Consider the following 13065-nt stretch of genomic DNA (forward strand, 5'->3'; position numbering starts at 1 on the left):
TTTAGCGTTAGACTGTGGTATTGTATCACATGCTGATCTCAATGGATGTAACTGGAGTCTACTTAGGAAGTTAATGCAACTTCCTGGTAATTCATTTTAAGCTATTGAAAATGGTCTTGGTCATGCTACTTGTGTTCTTGGGTTTTTGTTTTTTAATAGAGGCATTTTTTAGGAATGTTTTAATACACTTATGATGGACAATACAATAGTTTTAATAGTTGTGCAGTATTCTGTATTTACTTGAAGTAAATCATTTTATATGCAATTTGTTAGATAATTACAATTTTATAAATAAAATTGTGTGAAATATGATGTTGCGAATGTGTATGTACTCTTGATGTAGCACTTAATATTAACAAGAGAAAGATACATTAATGGAAAGCTCCTCCAGGAAAAGATCCCTACCTCCTTTTCTCCAAACCAACAGGGAAAATAAATCCCCATCTCTCATATGTGTTGTAGGATACTGTGTTGATTAAATCACAAAGCATGCTCATGCCACCAGTGGCTGCCCTTAGGTTAATAATAAGCTAAGACATGAAGAGCATGCCCCCACATGAAAAGATCCTTTATTTGCTGTCAGCTGTTGTTGAAGTCTCTGCCTAATGAACATGCTCTGCTTCTTTCCAACAGGTTTCTGATGTTCCTCAGGCTGCAGTGGCTGTGCTCTCCCCAGAATTATTCTGGTGACCCTGGTGTGTTGAGAAGTTGCTGCTTTACATGACTTAGGCAAATGAAATTCCCACCTCCCCTTTTAAAAGTTTAAATAAGTGCAGCATGTCCTTAAACAGAAGTAGTGAGAACTGGCTTACATTATTGTGCAGGTAAAAACGGGTAACGATGTCTTGTGCTACTTTGGATAGAGGAGGACACAGAGTTTGTTTTTAAAGTATTTCAAAGCCTCTAGGTTTTGTACACAAAATAGTACTGTGATCAATTTAAAAGCATGTCTATATCCAGACTAAAGTCTAATGCCTTTTGCGTATTTCAGGCATATGACATTTATCTGTATATATGGAAATGATTTGACAAAATACGCATCTAAATTGGGGACACACAAACAGAGGTATGACCAAAAGTTGACAGAAGAGAAGAATAGCCAAGGACGTTGCCTAATAGATGTGACAGACTTGGATAGGCATTTTCATGATGGAGATGGAGACTAGGAGTGGCTACCTGCTATCTGTCAAACACTTAACAGACTTGTACACTGATTCTTGAAGTTGAGGCTAGTTACCATTTTGAAACAAATGACATTTTCCAACGGGTGCTGTGGATGCAAGGCCAGTATTGTTGGGGTTTGTGCCTTACCTGGAGTGAAGGTTCTCCTTGTAATAACGACACTGAAATGTAAAAACACTTGTGTTCACTTTCCTGACAGTGCTGTGCTGGGCCTTGCAAAGTCTGTAGATGATGAGTGTGACACTCGAGGGAGGTGCTGCCTGCCCTGTGGTGTGGCTGTAGGGATCGTTCTGGCTTGGCTTTGGTGGCACTAAAGAGAAAGACAAGGCCCTATGTCTGGCATTGCCGTCATAGAAACAGTCTGAGCAGCATATGTCAAGCTTTGCTTACATGTAATCTAGCTAGTAAACATCTAATTGGAATTACTGTCAGTGGTCCCACTTCACTTGACTTCAGTGCAGTGAGTAGTGAAATGCATGTGATAGTAATGTCCTTAGATCCCATTTGTTTTTAAAGGTGCTCAGAGGAGAAATGATTTACCAGCTACACAGAAGTGACCTGCAGGCTGCAGCATGCCTCAGGACAGCACAGCATTTCCGTGGCTAGACAGTCTTTTCAATTACCTCCTTCTGCTGTGACATACACCCATCTTTGCCCTTACGTGTGCTTTCCTTCCTAGGCTCAGCACAGATTTTATCTAGGAATATATGTCATTTGGTATTCCATCCAGGGAAACCATGTGAAAGTAGGGTATCACCACTGGACTTGCTGTGACAGTAGTATTCCTGATAAACATCTGGTGGTGAGAATAGAGCTAATGCTTAACCACAGCTGTTTGGTTAGACAACCAAATGGGAATTCTGTCAGTATCACAACCAGTTTGTGTGAGCACTTGAAGTTTATACCAACTGCACTGGTAAAATTCAGTCATGAGGACATGAGGATCAGTCAAAAATACTAGTCTCTTTCTAGAATCAGGCAGGTTGTTGTAACTGACATTTCAAATGTTATTTTGGGTTCTGTTTAAGTCAATAGAAAGAGTTTCTGTGCCTGAGAAAACTTGGGCTTGTGAGGGCCTGTGAGCTGTGATTGTAAACATGCTGGTTATTTTCAGCAGAAGTGCAGAGGTTCTGTGTTATTTGGAGCCTGATGTCACGAGTTCCTGGTCCATGCTGACACCTCTGTACTCTCAGTGGCTTTATTGCACTAGTACTAGCAAATGTCTTTTTGTGTGTTTTGTTCTGTTGGTTTTGGTTTTTTTTTGCTGTTGTGCAGTTTGGTATTGGAGGCTTTTTCTGCATGTTTCTGGCACTTGATTAAATAGATGTGAAATCTCTTCAGAGTGAAAACTCCTGTAGCATCTGCTGTGTTTTGGTATCATCTGAAGAGCTTAAGCTGACTATTGAAGTCAAGTTTCTTTTCATACTCAGCTTGTGTAAACAATCGCTTTACCCTCATGACTGGCATCTTCCCATCACAGTATCTGAGGGATAGGCAGTGGTCTCATGGAGCTGGGGAGTGAATTTGTGAAGGTCAAAAGCAATGGTCTGCAATTACCTGGCATGGAATCTCATAGGTGCTTGGACTGTGGGTTTGCTGCCTCTGCTGGTAAGAAAAGGAACTTCAAACTTCTGAGGCTGCCATTTCAGCACTAAGAACGCTGAATTCACTTTAAAATGTTACAGATCTTATGACTTTCATACATGGGGGGCTTTATCAAGCTACACAATGGTATCACACAGTTCAAAATAGCATCTGCAGGCTTGCTGGAAACCATTATCCCAACTAGCTCCTTGTTTTGCCAAAGGGCTGTCTGCTGGTTAGCTAGCTGGCATGTTATAGATCTATGGAAGAGCAGCTGTGAGATAGGATGCTGAGACTGGCAGTTTTCCATCTCTCTTACCTAGGAAAAGAGAAAAAGGAAGTCTCTTGCATCTTGCATTTCTCACCTGATGGGCTTCTCTTGAACAGCTGCTGCAAGACAGACCTTTAAAAATCCATCTATAAAAACCCCCTGATAAATAAACAAGCAATCCCAAGCAAGCCCAGGAGCACTCATACGCACATGGCTTTATAGGGTAAGGATTGCATCATGCACTGCTGCTAAAATGCATGATTGCTGCTAAAATGCATGATTGTTGCGCCACACAGCGCCTCTGTGGGAGCACACACAGTGGAAGTGGTTGGAATAGCTTCCTTTGTGTCTGCTCAGCTGAAAGGCAGCAATTGTGTTGGGCCAGAGCCAGGAGCAAAAAGAACTCACCAGTGCATGGTGGTGCAGTTGCAGCTTCTGCGTGGGATTAGAAAAAAAGGACAAACCACAGGATAAAGTGAGAGCACTGAAATTTTTATTTGTTACCTCTAGGTACCACGAATTTGACATTAATAGGCAAGACCAGTGAATGAGCAGCAGTACATTGCATTCAAACCTGAATCTCCAAAGCACCAGAAATTGAGCTAGATTTACTTCTTAATCCTATAGTCAGCACACTAGTCTGGACTTGCTGCATCTTGTATTGTCCCTAATTTAGTAGTACATTTTTATGCAGTTAGGGGGCATGAGGAAAGAGTCAGTTGTGTAGTACCACTTCTACATCATCATAGGACTACAACATGCACATTCTACTATGTGGCCCAAGCAACAAGAATACAAGTAGAACAGTTACGGGTGGAGACAGTTTCATGTTAACACCACCTATGAATTTGTAGAAACCTTTTTGGATGGGTACCTACATCAGTTCATCAATTTGTGTGGGAACGTTACACGCATGCACAAGTGATACAGTGGAAAACATAGCAGGAGCGGCAGCAGGACGGAGGACAGAAGTGAAATCTGTGATGGGATGCACTGGAAACAAGACCTTCCTCAGCTTTCTACAGCAAGTCTCTGCTCTGTTAGCGAGGCCTGCTGGGCAACAGTTTTGTTCTCATGGCTGCGGAGTTTTGATATGACTTCTAGAAATGCCATGCTCTGCACTTCCTTTTGAAGAGGTTCTGAAAAAGGAAATATTAAAATAAACAGTGATTTGTATGAGACAGGCAGAAGAAAACTGTGAGAAACTTTTCTACTAAACTGTACACACAAGCACGCGGCTGTACATATGCATAATCTGGTTATTGTTTACTTTTTTGAATTGCTTTTGAGGATGGAGAGACAACTTTTCAGGGCCCCCAGCACAGAGAAACTCCATGGATTTCAGATAATGATCAGTGATGAAGCTGGCTGCATAGCAGTTAAGAATATCCACCTGGATTACCCTCTGAAACAGATGCTTAGGAAGTATTTTTACTGAAAACAGTTTTTTGGTTTATCCTTTAAACTAGCCTGACCAGGTAAGTTGGCTGTGACAGGCTCACTGCATCATTTGTGTGTGTCAACTTTTACTGGTTGTGTGGGGGTGTGAGATGGGTCCTTAATGGATGTGTCACCAATTGGGCACTGTTTGCTGTCCCTTTACAGCTCAGCTCTGAAGTTAATGCAAACACAACACGCAGTGCATTGGCCAGTGCTGTGCATATGGATACAGTGTTTATGTTCTACTCAAAACTAGGAGACACTGTCTGATGAATCTGATCCTGGACTGCATGTTACTTTTTGTATTGGGAGAGGTTGGAATCAACTCATAAAATTGAGCAATTTTGTAAGAGATTCAATGAGTTTTCTCAAAGCCCGGCACTCTGGACATTTCAGTTTTGATCCAAAATGACTGGTTTTGTTTCATGCCTCTCTAGTGAAATCCCACAACAAATACATATAATTTTGCTTTCCACATGTTGCTGGGGGCCTAATCTCTGAATTTCCCAGGAGAAAACCCAACCATGTGTTTCAGACAGCTATGCTTTATGCTGTATTTACTTTTTTTTTTAAAAAAAGCAAGTTTTAATTTGTTCCCATCCCTACCTACTTTCTTGAGATTCACATATTTTTAGTTCTCATGCAGTTTAACCCCTACCATGTAAGAGCTGGAGCCTCTCATGCTGCTGTGCACCTGGGAATGTGTATGTACAGACTGATGTCAGTAAAGCTTTTGGGGTGTTTGTGCTATGTATGCACTTCCTGCTTTCTCCTGAGATATCAACATATTTAAGCAGGCCTTTCACTGTGCTTTACCATGGCTGCTAACATCCAGTTTCATGGAGACTTGCTTACAGAAGACTGTGCTAGCTAAGAATGCTCTGCTTTGGATGATTCTTCCATTTTCCATTGTCCTCATTTTTCTTTCCCTATCCATTCACTCTGTCACAAGAGGAACTTCCAGATGGAAAGATTCACATGAAAATAGATATCTGTTAACTGCTTAACAGAATATGAAGTTCAACAAGGGCAAATGCAGAGTTCTTCACCTGGAAGAGTAACTTCAGGCATCAGCACAGGCTGGGGACTGATCTGGGGAAAGCAGCTCCGTGAAGAAGGACCTGGGTGTCCTGGTAATGAAAGCTGTCAGTAAGCCAACAGTGTCCTTGTAGCCAAGAAGGCCATTGGTATCCTGGCGTGGATAGGAAGAACAGCAGGTCAAGGGACCCTCTGCTCAGTCCTGACAAAGCAACATCTGGAGTGCTTTTGTCCAGTTCTGGGCTCCTCAGTGCAAGACATGGAGCTCCTGGAGTGCATCCAGTGGAGGGCAGCAAAGATGATTAAGGGATTGGAACATCTCTCAGAAGGAAAGGCTGATGGAGCTGGGCCTGTTCAGCCTTGAGAAGAGATGATGACAGAAAAGGAAACTCATCAATGTGAGTGAAGGGAGGGTGTGAAGAGGACAGACCCAGGCTCTGCTCATTGATGCCCAGCAATAGGGCGAGAGGCAACAGGCAGAAACTGATGCACAGAAAGTTCCACCTGAACATGAGGAAGAACTGCTTTACTGTGCAGGTGACTGAGCACTGGAACAGATTGCCCAGAGAGGTTCTGGAGTCTCCCTCACTGGAACTTTCTGGATAGAATTGTGTGCCATGTGATCTAGGATGGCTCTGCTTGAGCAGGGAGGTTGGACCACTGTGGTCCCTTCCACCTTGACCATTCCGTGAACACAGAGATGCTGGCAGCATCAAGTTAAATGTGATGCCAGATACCCTGTAACAAAGCACAGTACCAACAGGAGTCACTGGAGAATTAAACTAAACCAATAATTAAACCAGTGGAACTGCTTCTAGTCTTTATCCAACTATACTGGGGTCAGTTACTTTAAAAACAACTACACAGGTCTATTATTTTATTCTGTAGAATAACAGAAGCACGTGGCTCACGATGTAGGGATGGTGATGAAAAGAGTTTAGAGGCAGCAGAGCTCTAAGAGGTGTACTTCAGTTTTTTCCCATGTAAAGAGCAATCAGCTCCTTGATCCTCCTCTCCTTGGTTAAAATAGTAACACACACCCCTCCCCCAACTTAGAAGTTTAATAACAGGGTTGCTCAGTTGCTCAGTTGTTACTCTTGTGTCCTTACTGCTTTTACACAGGTCCATTCATCACGAAGCAGGGCAGAACACTGGGTCAGTCAAATGCTGGGTCCTAACTTCACAGCTGCATAATGCAGTGACATGCTGCTGTCTGTTCTCTGGGAGCAGGGTAAGGAGCCTTACACCTAGGCAAGGCTTACAGTGCAGTGGCAGACTGAACTCTGCTGCTTGGATAACGCTAAAATACCCCTCTAAGAGAAGACTCATCTGTACTCTGGTGAACAAGAGAGACAGGTATTTGACTTTAAATAACTCTGTCAGTCTTGCAGGTGACAAGATTCAGGAAGGGAAAACCAACTGTCAGGCAGATTTTCTGAAGATTACTATTTTAGTTGGAAGCGATGGAAATAAAGATCAAGACAACAAGGCTGACTCTGAACCTTTGGCAAAAGGCTTCTGCTCTAAAATGCATGGATAGTCCCAAGCATGAAATGGCTCGAGAAGGCTGTGAGTAACAATTAAGTTTACATGTCTTAACATTAAAGTGAGTGCTTACTGAGAGCTGAGGCTTGTTATCAGATTTTGAGCACAATCTTTGCACACTGAGACGTGTATACTCTCTAAAATCAAGTATTTGTTCCTATAAGATGGCAGGAATACAATACTCTCTTGCATGGATGTACAGGTCTCCAAAATTACACTTGCAGTAGGCATGGTGAACTCTGTTTAAGTAAAAAAGCATCTTTTTTTACAGAGACAGCACACATTTAACTGTGGTAACTTTTAATCTATTGAGTTGCCATAAACTAATCTCTAGAGAACCTTTGTATGTTTCACACTTGGCAAGTTGTGCAGACTTTCCACCCTTCTGTTATTATTCAAGTTCTTTGTCATCTTAGTTGTCTGTAAATGCCTAAACCTTTATGGAATGAAGTTTTTTCTCCCTCCACAGATTCAGTCTTTCTTAAAGAACTGAATAAAAGAAATGCAGCAACTTCTTGAAACCTTGAATGAAATTTCCCCATGACACCTTTTTTTTTTTTTTTTTTTTTTTGTTTGTTTGTTTGTTTGTTTGCCCACACACAGGTGGGAAGTTGTAATATCAAACCACAGCCTGCTCAAACAGCCTGACCTTTAGCAGAGGGGAAGCTCAGAGAGAGAGATAAGAGTTTACAGTGTCCAGCACTGATGTGTTAGTGCACATTGTGCCTGGTGGGCTGAGCATATGAGGGCTGTTAAGGGAAAGAGTCTTCCTACTGACATAAATGTAAAGATCCTTCCTAAAGCACCATTACACATCAATTAAGGGAACTTGCAGCTAAAAGTGAAAATGAAGTTCTTGTGATCTGTGTATTTACAAAGGCACCTTGATACTGTACAGCTTTAAATGCTTTTCATTTCTTTCCTGTCAAAGTTTGAGCTAGTTGCATCCAACAGAAGCCAGGTTCAGGTTTTGCAGTTAATATCCAAAACTGAGTTAGCAGCTTCATCCCTGACACTATAGATAGACACTAGAGAGTCATAGTAAACTGAACCTTTGTGTCTATACCCATTGTGGACAGAGAACCAGTCACAGTGTGTTTGCACATGCTCTGTGTTCAGCCGTAGGAGAGAACTATATTGCATACATAAATCTTGGGAAGCAGCCTCTCCTGAATACTCACCAGATCCTATAAGAGCACAGATCAGCACCATGGAGTTATATTTTATTTCTGGAGCACTCCTGTCGTCTGAGAGCAGTCTGTGTAGAATCTGAACAAGCTGAGCATTTTCAAGATCCTTTTCAGCAGTGACTGAAATACAAGTGAAAATTTATAAGTCTGGAAGTGCCACTTGCTTTGACGCTTCCATGTGTTATCCCTTTCCTGAAACATGATCTCTCACCAGAATGAAAGTGAGGCTGTGGTACATAACTCATTGGTATAAAACTCAAGCACATATTTGATGGTATGATGACAAGAATCACATCTCTTGCTATAAAAATGTGAGGTTGTCTAACTGGTTGAAAGGACAGTCACAGAGTTTAATGATGAAATCCAGTGCCGTAAGCTGATGGAAAAGCCATGAGGTTTTCTAGCTATTTAGGCCAACACCTGGAATATTTCAGCTTTCAAGACTTCCATTGCCTGAATTTGCTTTCAGAAATTCTGAGTAAATATAGATTGTGTAGTTCTTGATTCCATGGTAGGGGGAGCTGAGGGTCCATTATAAAGCCTGTGGAAAACTTTTCAAGATCTCTATTTGAGTTACTGTCTCCGTAGCTTTCTAAGATACATGTACTGAATTTGGGCTCAACCTTTAAATGCCTGAAGACAAGACAAAGAGATTCATGTGAATAGGAACATCTTTCCTTTTATTAAAAACAATTCCTTGATGTATTGGCAATACTTTGAAAATTGAACAGAGCATTCCTGCAGTAAACAATGGATGAAATCGAGAGCAAAAATATTTAAGGTTGCTTGTTTAGTTCCTTAGTTAATAAGTAAGCAAATAAGATAAACAAAACCTCTGTTTAGCATTTATTTTCCTGTTTGAAAACCTGAGGTACTACAAATGCAGGTCAAGACGTGTAATCTTGTCTGCCTTCATATGGCAATTCTTGCAGTTATTCTGGGTAATTTAATGAAGACGTTGGGGGCGTTACCCACCTCCGTGTATTCTCTAATTCTTACTTATCAAAGTGAAGTGTCCACTTACCTATTAAGCTCTCTCAAAAGCGGATTAACATTCTAGTGTAGGAATGTGGTCAGATCATATAGTCTCTAGTTTAAGGTATGTTTGCTTTCTGGGTTTTACCCCAAAACTGAAAGTTAAGCTGGAGGGCCTTTCTAGATCACACCACCACCTACCAGTATGATGGAGCAGATTCCATGAAACCAGCACTCTTGAACTTCCTGCATAACATGATGGCTTGCCTGTGTCCATGAACCAGCACAGAAATACTGAAAGGCAGGTGGAAGGAGGAGGCTATTCTACATTGCATTCTCCCTCTATGGCTTCTCTTGGGCACAGACTGGAAAGGAAACAGGTGGAGTGAACTGCTGGGATACTTACCTAACTCTAGAGCTGCTATCAATGCCAGTGCAACGAGGGCTTCATTTTGCATTATTACATGTTCGCTGGTCGCCATGGTTACTAAATGCTTGATGCCGCCGCTCTGTACAATGGTCCTAATTACATCCTAAAATAAATAACGAGAAATGAAAAAATTCTGCATTCCATACAAACTGTATTAAATAAGGGAACTGTCAGGGATGCTGTGTTATCTTAGCGTAAGTGTACTCGGCTTTAAGCACATAGAATCACTTTACACATCAATGTACACACATGCAGGCCTCCATATTATCTGTTACTGCTCTGCAATTTTAAGGTACAGGGTGTTAAACCAAGGCAGGTAACCCCATAACTAAGTTAAGACACACATAATAAACTCTTTCCGGGTTATATGGTATAACTCAAATTCTCACACTGTGCCATCAATCATCAAATAATTAGGTATTTAAAAGTATCTAACAATCTATATACTTAGGGTAAAGGAAACACACAAACATAGTTATAATAAAGCTATTAAATGCTTCATCTCTCTCTATAAATTTTCAGAGTTTATTCAAAATGTTCAGAGAGGTGAGATCACAAATATTACACCATACTATGTAATAGAAATGGTGTACTTGAAAAGCTATTGACTGGAAAATGAGCAGTGGTGTCTCACTATGGAATTTTTCTTCAAATACAAAGCAGGTATGGAAAAGGTAGGTATGGGACACCAATGTGTTGGTTTCTGTTCTAAAGCCAGCTGTTAAAATGAACTGTTGTACAGTACTGCTGCCCAATATTGAGGAACTTAGAATGTCATTTCACTGGGTTAAATGTGTCTAAAGCAGATCAAAAATACACAGCTGGGATTCTGTTTTCAAGTCCAAAATTTGATCCAATTTACGTGACAAGAGATAAATAAAGATTTCTGGTCTCTACAGGTATTTGTTAGTTAAAATTTCAAAAGTGATTGTGCACGTTTTCACCATCTTATATCCCAAATATACTTGCAAAATGTTTGCCTGAAAAATCAGGTAACTTGGCATGCTGAAAGGAAACTGCTTGAGGAAATGTGGATTGGGTTTTATTTATTATTTGTCCTGTGAGTGCACAAAGGTTTGAATAAGCATTTATTTCTTGAAACAAGACTATGATTAAAATTTTTCATCTAGATCTTAAATTTTCATTTAAAACACATCCCTGTTTCTTACACCAGCTACAAGCCAAAACCAATAACCTGACATATGTGCTGAAAATTAATTATTTTTTCAGTCCTTGCACAGGCTTTGCAGTAGCGTTGTTTATGCAAGGAAACAGACACGATATAATCATAATCCTTAAAACGAAATATTTTTAGATAATCTTACTGAAGATATTAGCAGCCCAAATTACAGCCTAATGACCCAGGAATATCACATTTAAAACCCTTTTTCTTCTTAAATGACATAATGTATGCAAGCATTTAAGTATTGTTACTTAAAATTTTTACTTATTTTTACTTATTTCTGTATGTGAAATGATATATTTTATTATTTGTGATTCTCTGCTGGAACTCCAAGGTAGTTTTCAGACTGACACAATCTGGGAACTAAGTTCTATTTGAATTGGTGTGGAATTTTGGCTCTATAAGTCTTAAGAACCAATCAGCATCTTTGACATCAAAATTTTTTATATAGTGGGTGAGCATCACCCTTTAAAAGGCAGTACTGAATAGATGGATAACCATCAGGTTTGATGCTAGTGGGCTGAAATCACAGGTACCTACTCCAGTTTTTTAGAATGACTAAAACTGACTGTTGCCTTTGTAAATATTACTCCAAAGCATTTAAAATTACAAGCCAAATTCAAACCTGATGTTAAGAGCCATACAGCTGTACTCATATTCAAACCTAGAGGGCAGCAAAAGCTTAAAAAACCCCACCCTCTCAGCTGTTATCCTCTTCACGTCAAATTTCCTCTGAGTACATGCACCCCACAAAAATTAATTCACCTGTAATAATGCTGTTAATTTCTGCCTTAATATCTATTTGATGTCATCAGTCATGTCTCCATATTTAGAATTGAATTCTGTGTCCTACAGGAATATTTATTAAGTCTCACATCTGTGGTGGTGTTTGCCATCCATGCATGCATACTGGGGACTGTGGGGAGGAGGGCAAAAAAAGTGGGAATTAGAAAAATGAACCCTGATCAGTTTTAGAGGCCAAACATAAAATGGAGAGTGGGCATTAGACAGAGATGATAATACTAGAAATCAGCAAAGATTTAAATCCCTGTAAGGGCTGTTGATTTTTTCTTGGAGATGCTCAGTACACATCAGGCCCCTACTATATTTTTCAATTCATAAATGCCATGGATGAATGAAGAGGTCACTGTTACAGTCTGAGCTCTCCAAATCACACTTGCTATTTAAGATCAGTAATGCAGCCTTGTGTTCATATCAGTGAACTTGCTAAAGGAAGTCTGAGCCTGAAATAGCCTGTCTCCAGAGGAGATGTGTTTGTCCTTTATAAGGCTGCTTTGTCTAATACTCAGCTGCACAAGAATGGTGGATCTGAGACTGCTTAGGTAAAGATATTCGATGGATGTGAACGTGATGGGAGGAGCAGATGAATTTTTCCTAACGTTATACCTTTTGCCATATACAAGCAGCTTTTGTTAGAATTTGGAATAAATTACCATTTCTAATGATTCATCTGAATCTTAAAACTCTGAAACATGCTGTATGAAGAGTAGGGAGACAGACTATTTCTGGATCGCAGTTTTATATAAATATATAGCAAGATCCTAACAACTGAGTTCACTGATTCTTCTTATATAGCATCATTAAAACATAGAGAATACAGCATGCTGAACTTCCGCAGAATACATTAAAAATAAAAATGAGCCAAGCCTTGGGCAGAGGAGATGTAACACACGAATACCCAAGCTGGCTCACTAGACAAGGATTGCAAGCTGGAGGGTTGGTTACCAACAGCAAGTGCATGGGCAAGCCTTGGTTCTAACAAGCTGATCTTCTCCTCCACTAACTTACTTTTGATTTGCTGTGTCGTATAAGTGCAGAAAGTAGTCTGTTGGACTCTCCCATCACACCTGCGTGATCCTTGGCTTCACACCACTCCACCAATCGTTCCACCAGTTTTACGTTTTTGCCCAGCTGTTCAGCTGCTTCTGCTACATGGTGCCGGAGCCAACAACACAACAAAAAGGTTGTCACTTTTTTAAAGCAAGTGCTAGAAAAACAAGCTGAAAGTTACTAACTTGGAGGAGTTAGAAGAACTTCACTAGCCTGCACTACTAGTGGGAAAAGTCTAGGTTGCATTGAAGCAAGTAAAGCCAGCCAAATGGAATAAAAAGAAAAAATAAATCCAGAGAAACATTCATAATCCAGTTTTTGAAACAACTTATCAGCCCAGTTAATGAAGCTTGTGCACTGATTAAGAGCAGGGAAA

At 40.4% G+C, this 13065-nt stretch overlaps 1 protein-coding gene across 5 annotated transcripts in view; it reads right to left on the reverse strand.

Moving 5' to 3' along the window:
- Nucleotides 1-3513: 3513 nt before the first annotated feature.
- Nucleotides 3514-13065, reverse strand: part of RAP1GDS1 (Rap1 GTPase-GDP dissociation stimulator 1) — an 89946-nt gene continuing 80394 nt past the window's right edge. For all 5 annotated transcript variants that reach the window (XM_014263173.2, XM_014263175.2, XM_014263172.2 and 2 more), the window contains 4 exons: nucleotides 12648-12787; nucleotides 9632-9758; nucleotides 8242-8370; nucleotides 3514-4176 (listed from right to left, as the gene is read on the reverse strand). In XM_014263173.2, the coding sequence (XP_014118648.1) occupies nucleotides 4049-4176; nucleotides 8242-8370; nucleotides 9632-9758; nucleotides 12648-12787 (524 nt within the window). In that variant the 3' untranslated portion in view covers nucleotides 3514-4048. The remainder of the gene's footprint in view (nucleotides 4177-8241; nucleotides 8371-9631; nucleotides 9759-12647; nucleotides 12788-13065) is intronic.

Source organism: Pseudopodoces humilis, chromosome 6, assembly GCF_049639895.1.
Source record: "Pseudopodoces humilis isolate 2021_Gansu_Grassland_sample_001 chromosome 6, ASM4963989v1, whole genome shotgun sequence".
NCBI lineage: Eukaryota > Metazoa > Chordata > Aves > Passeriformes > Paridae > Pseudopodoces > Pseudopodoces humilis.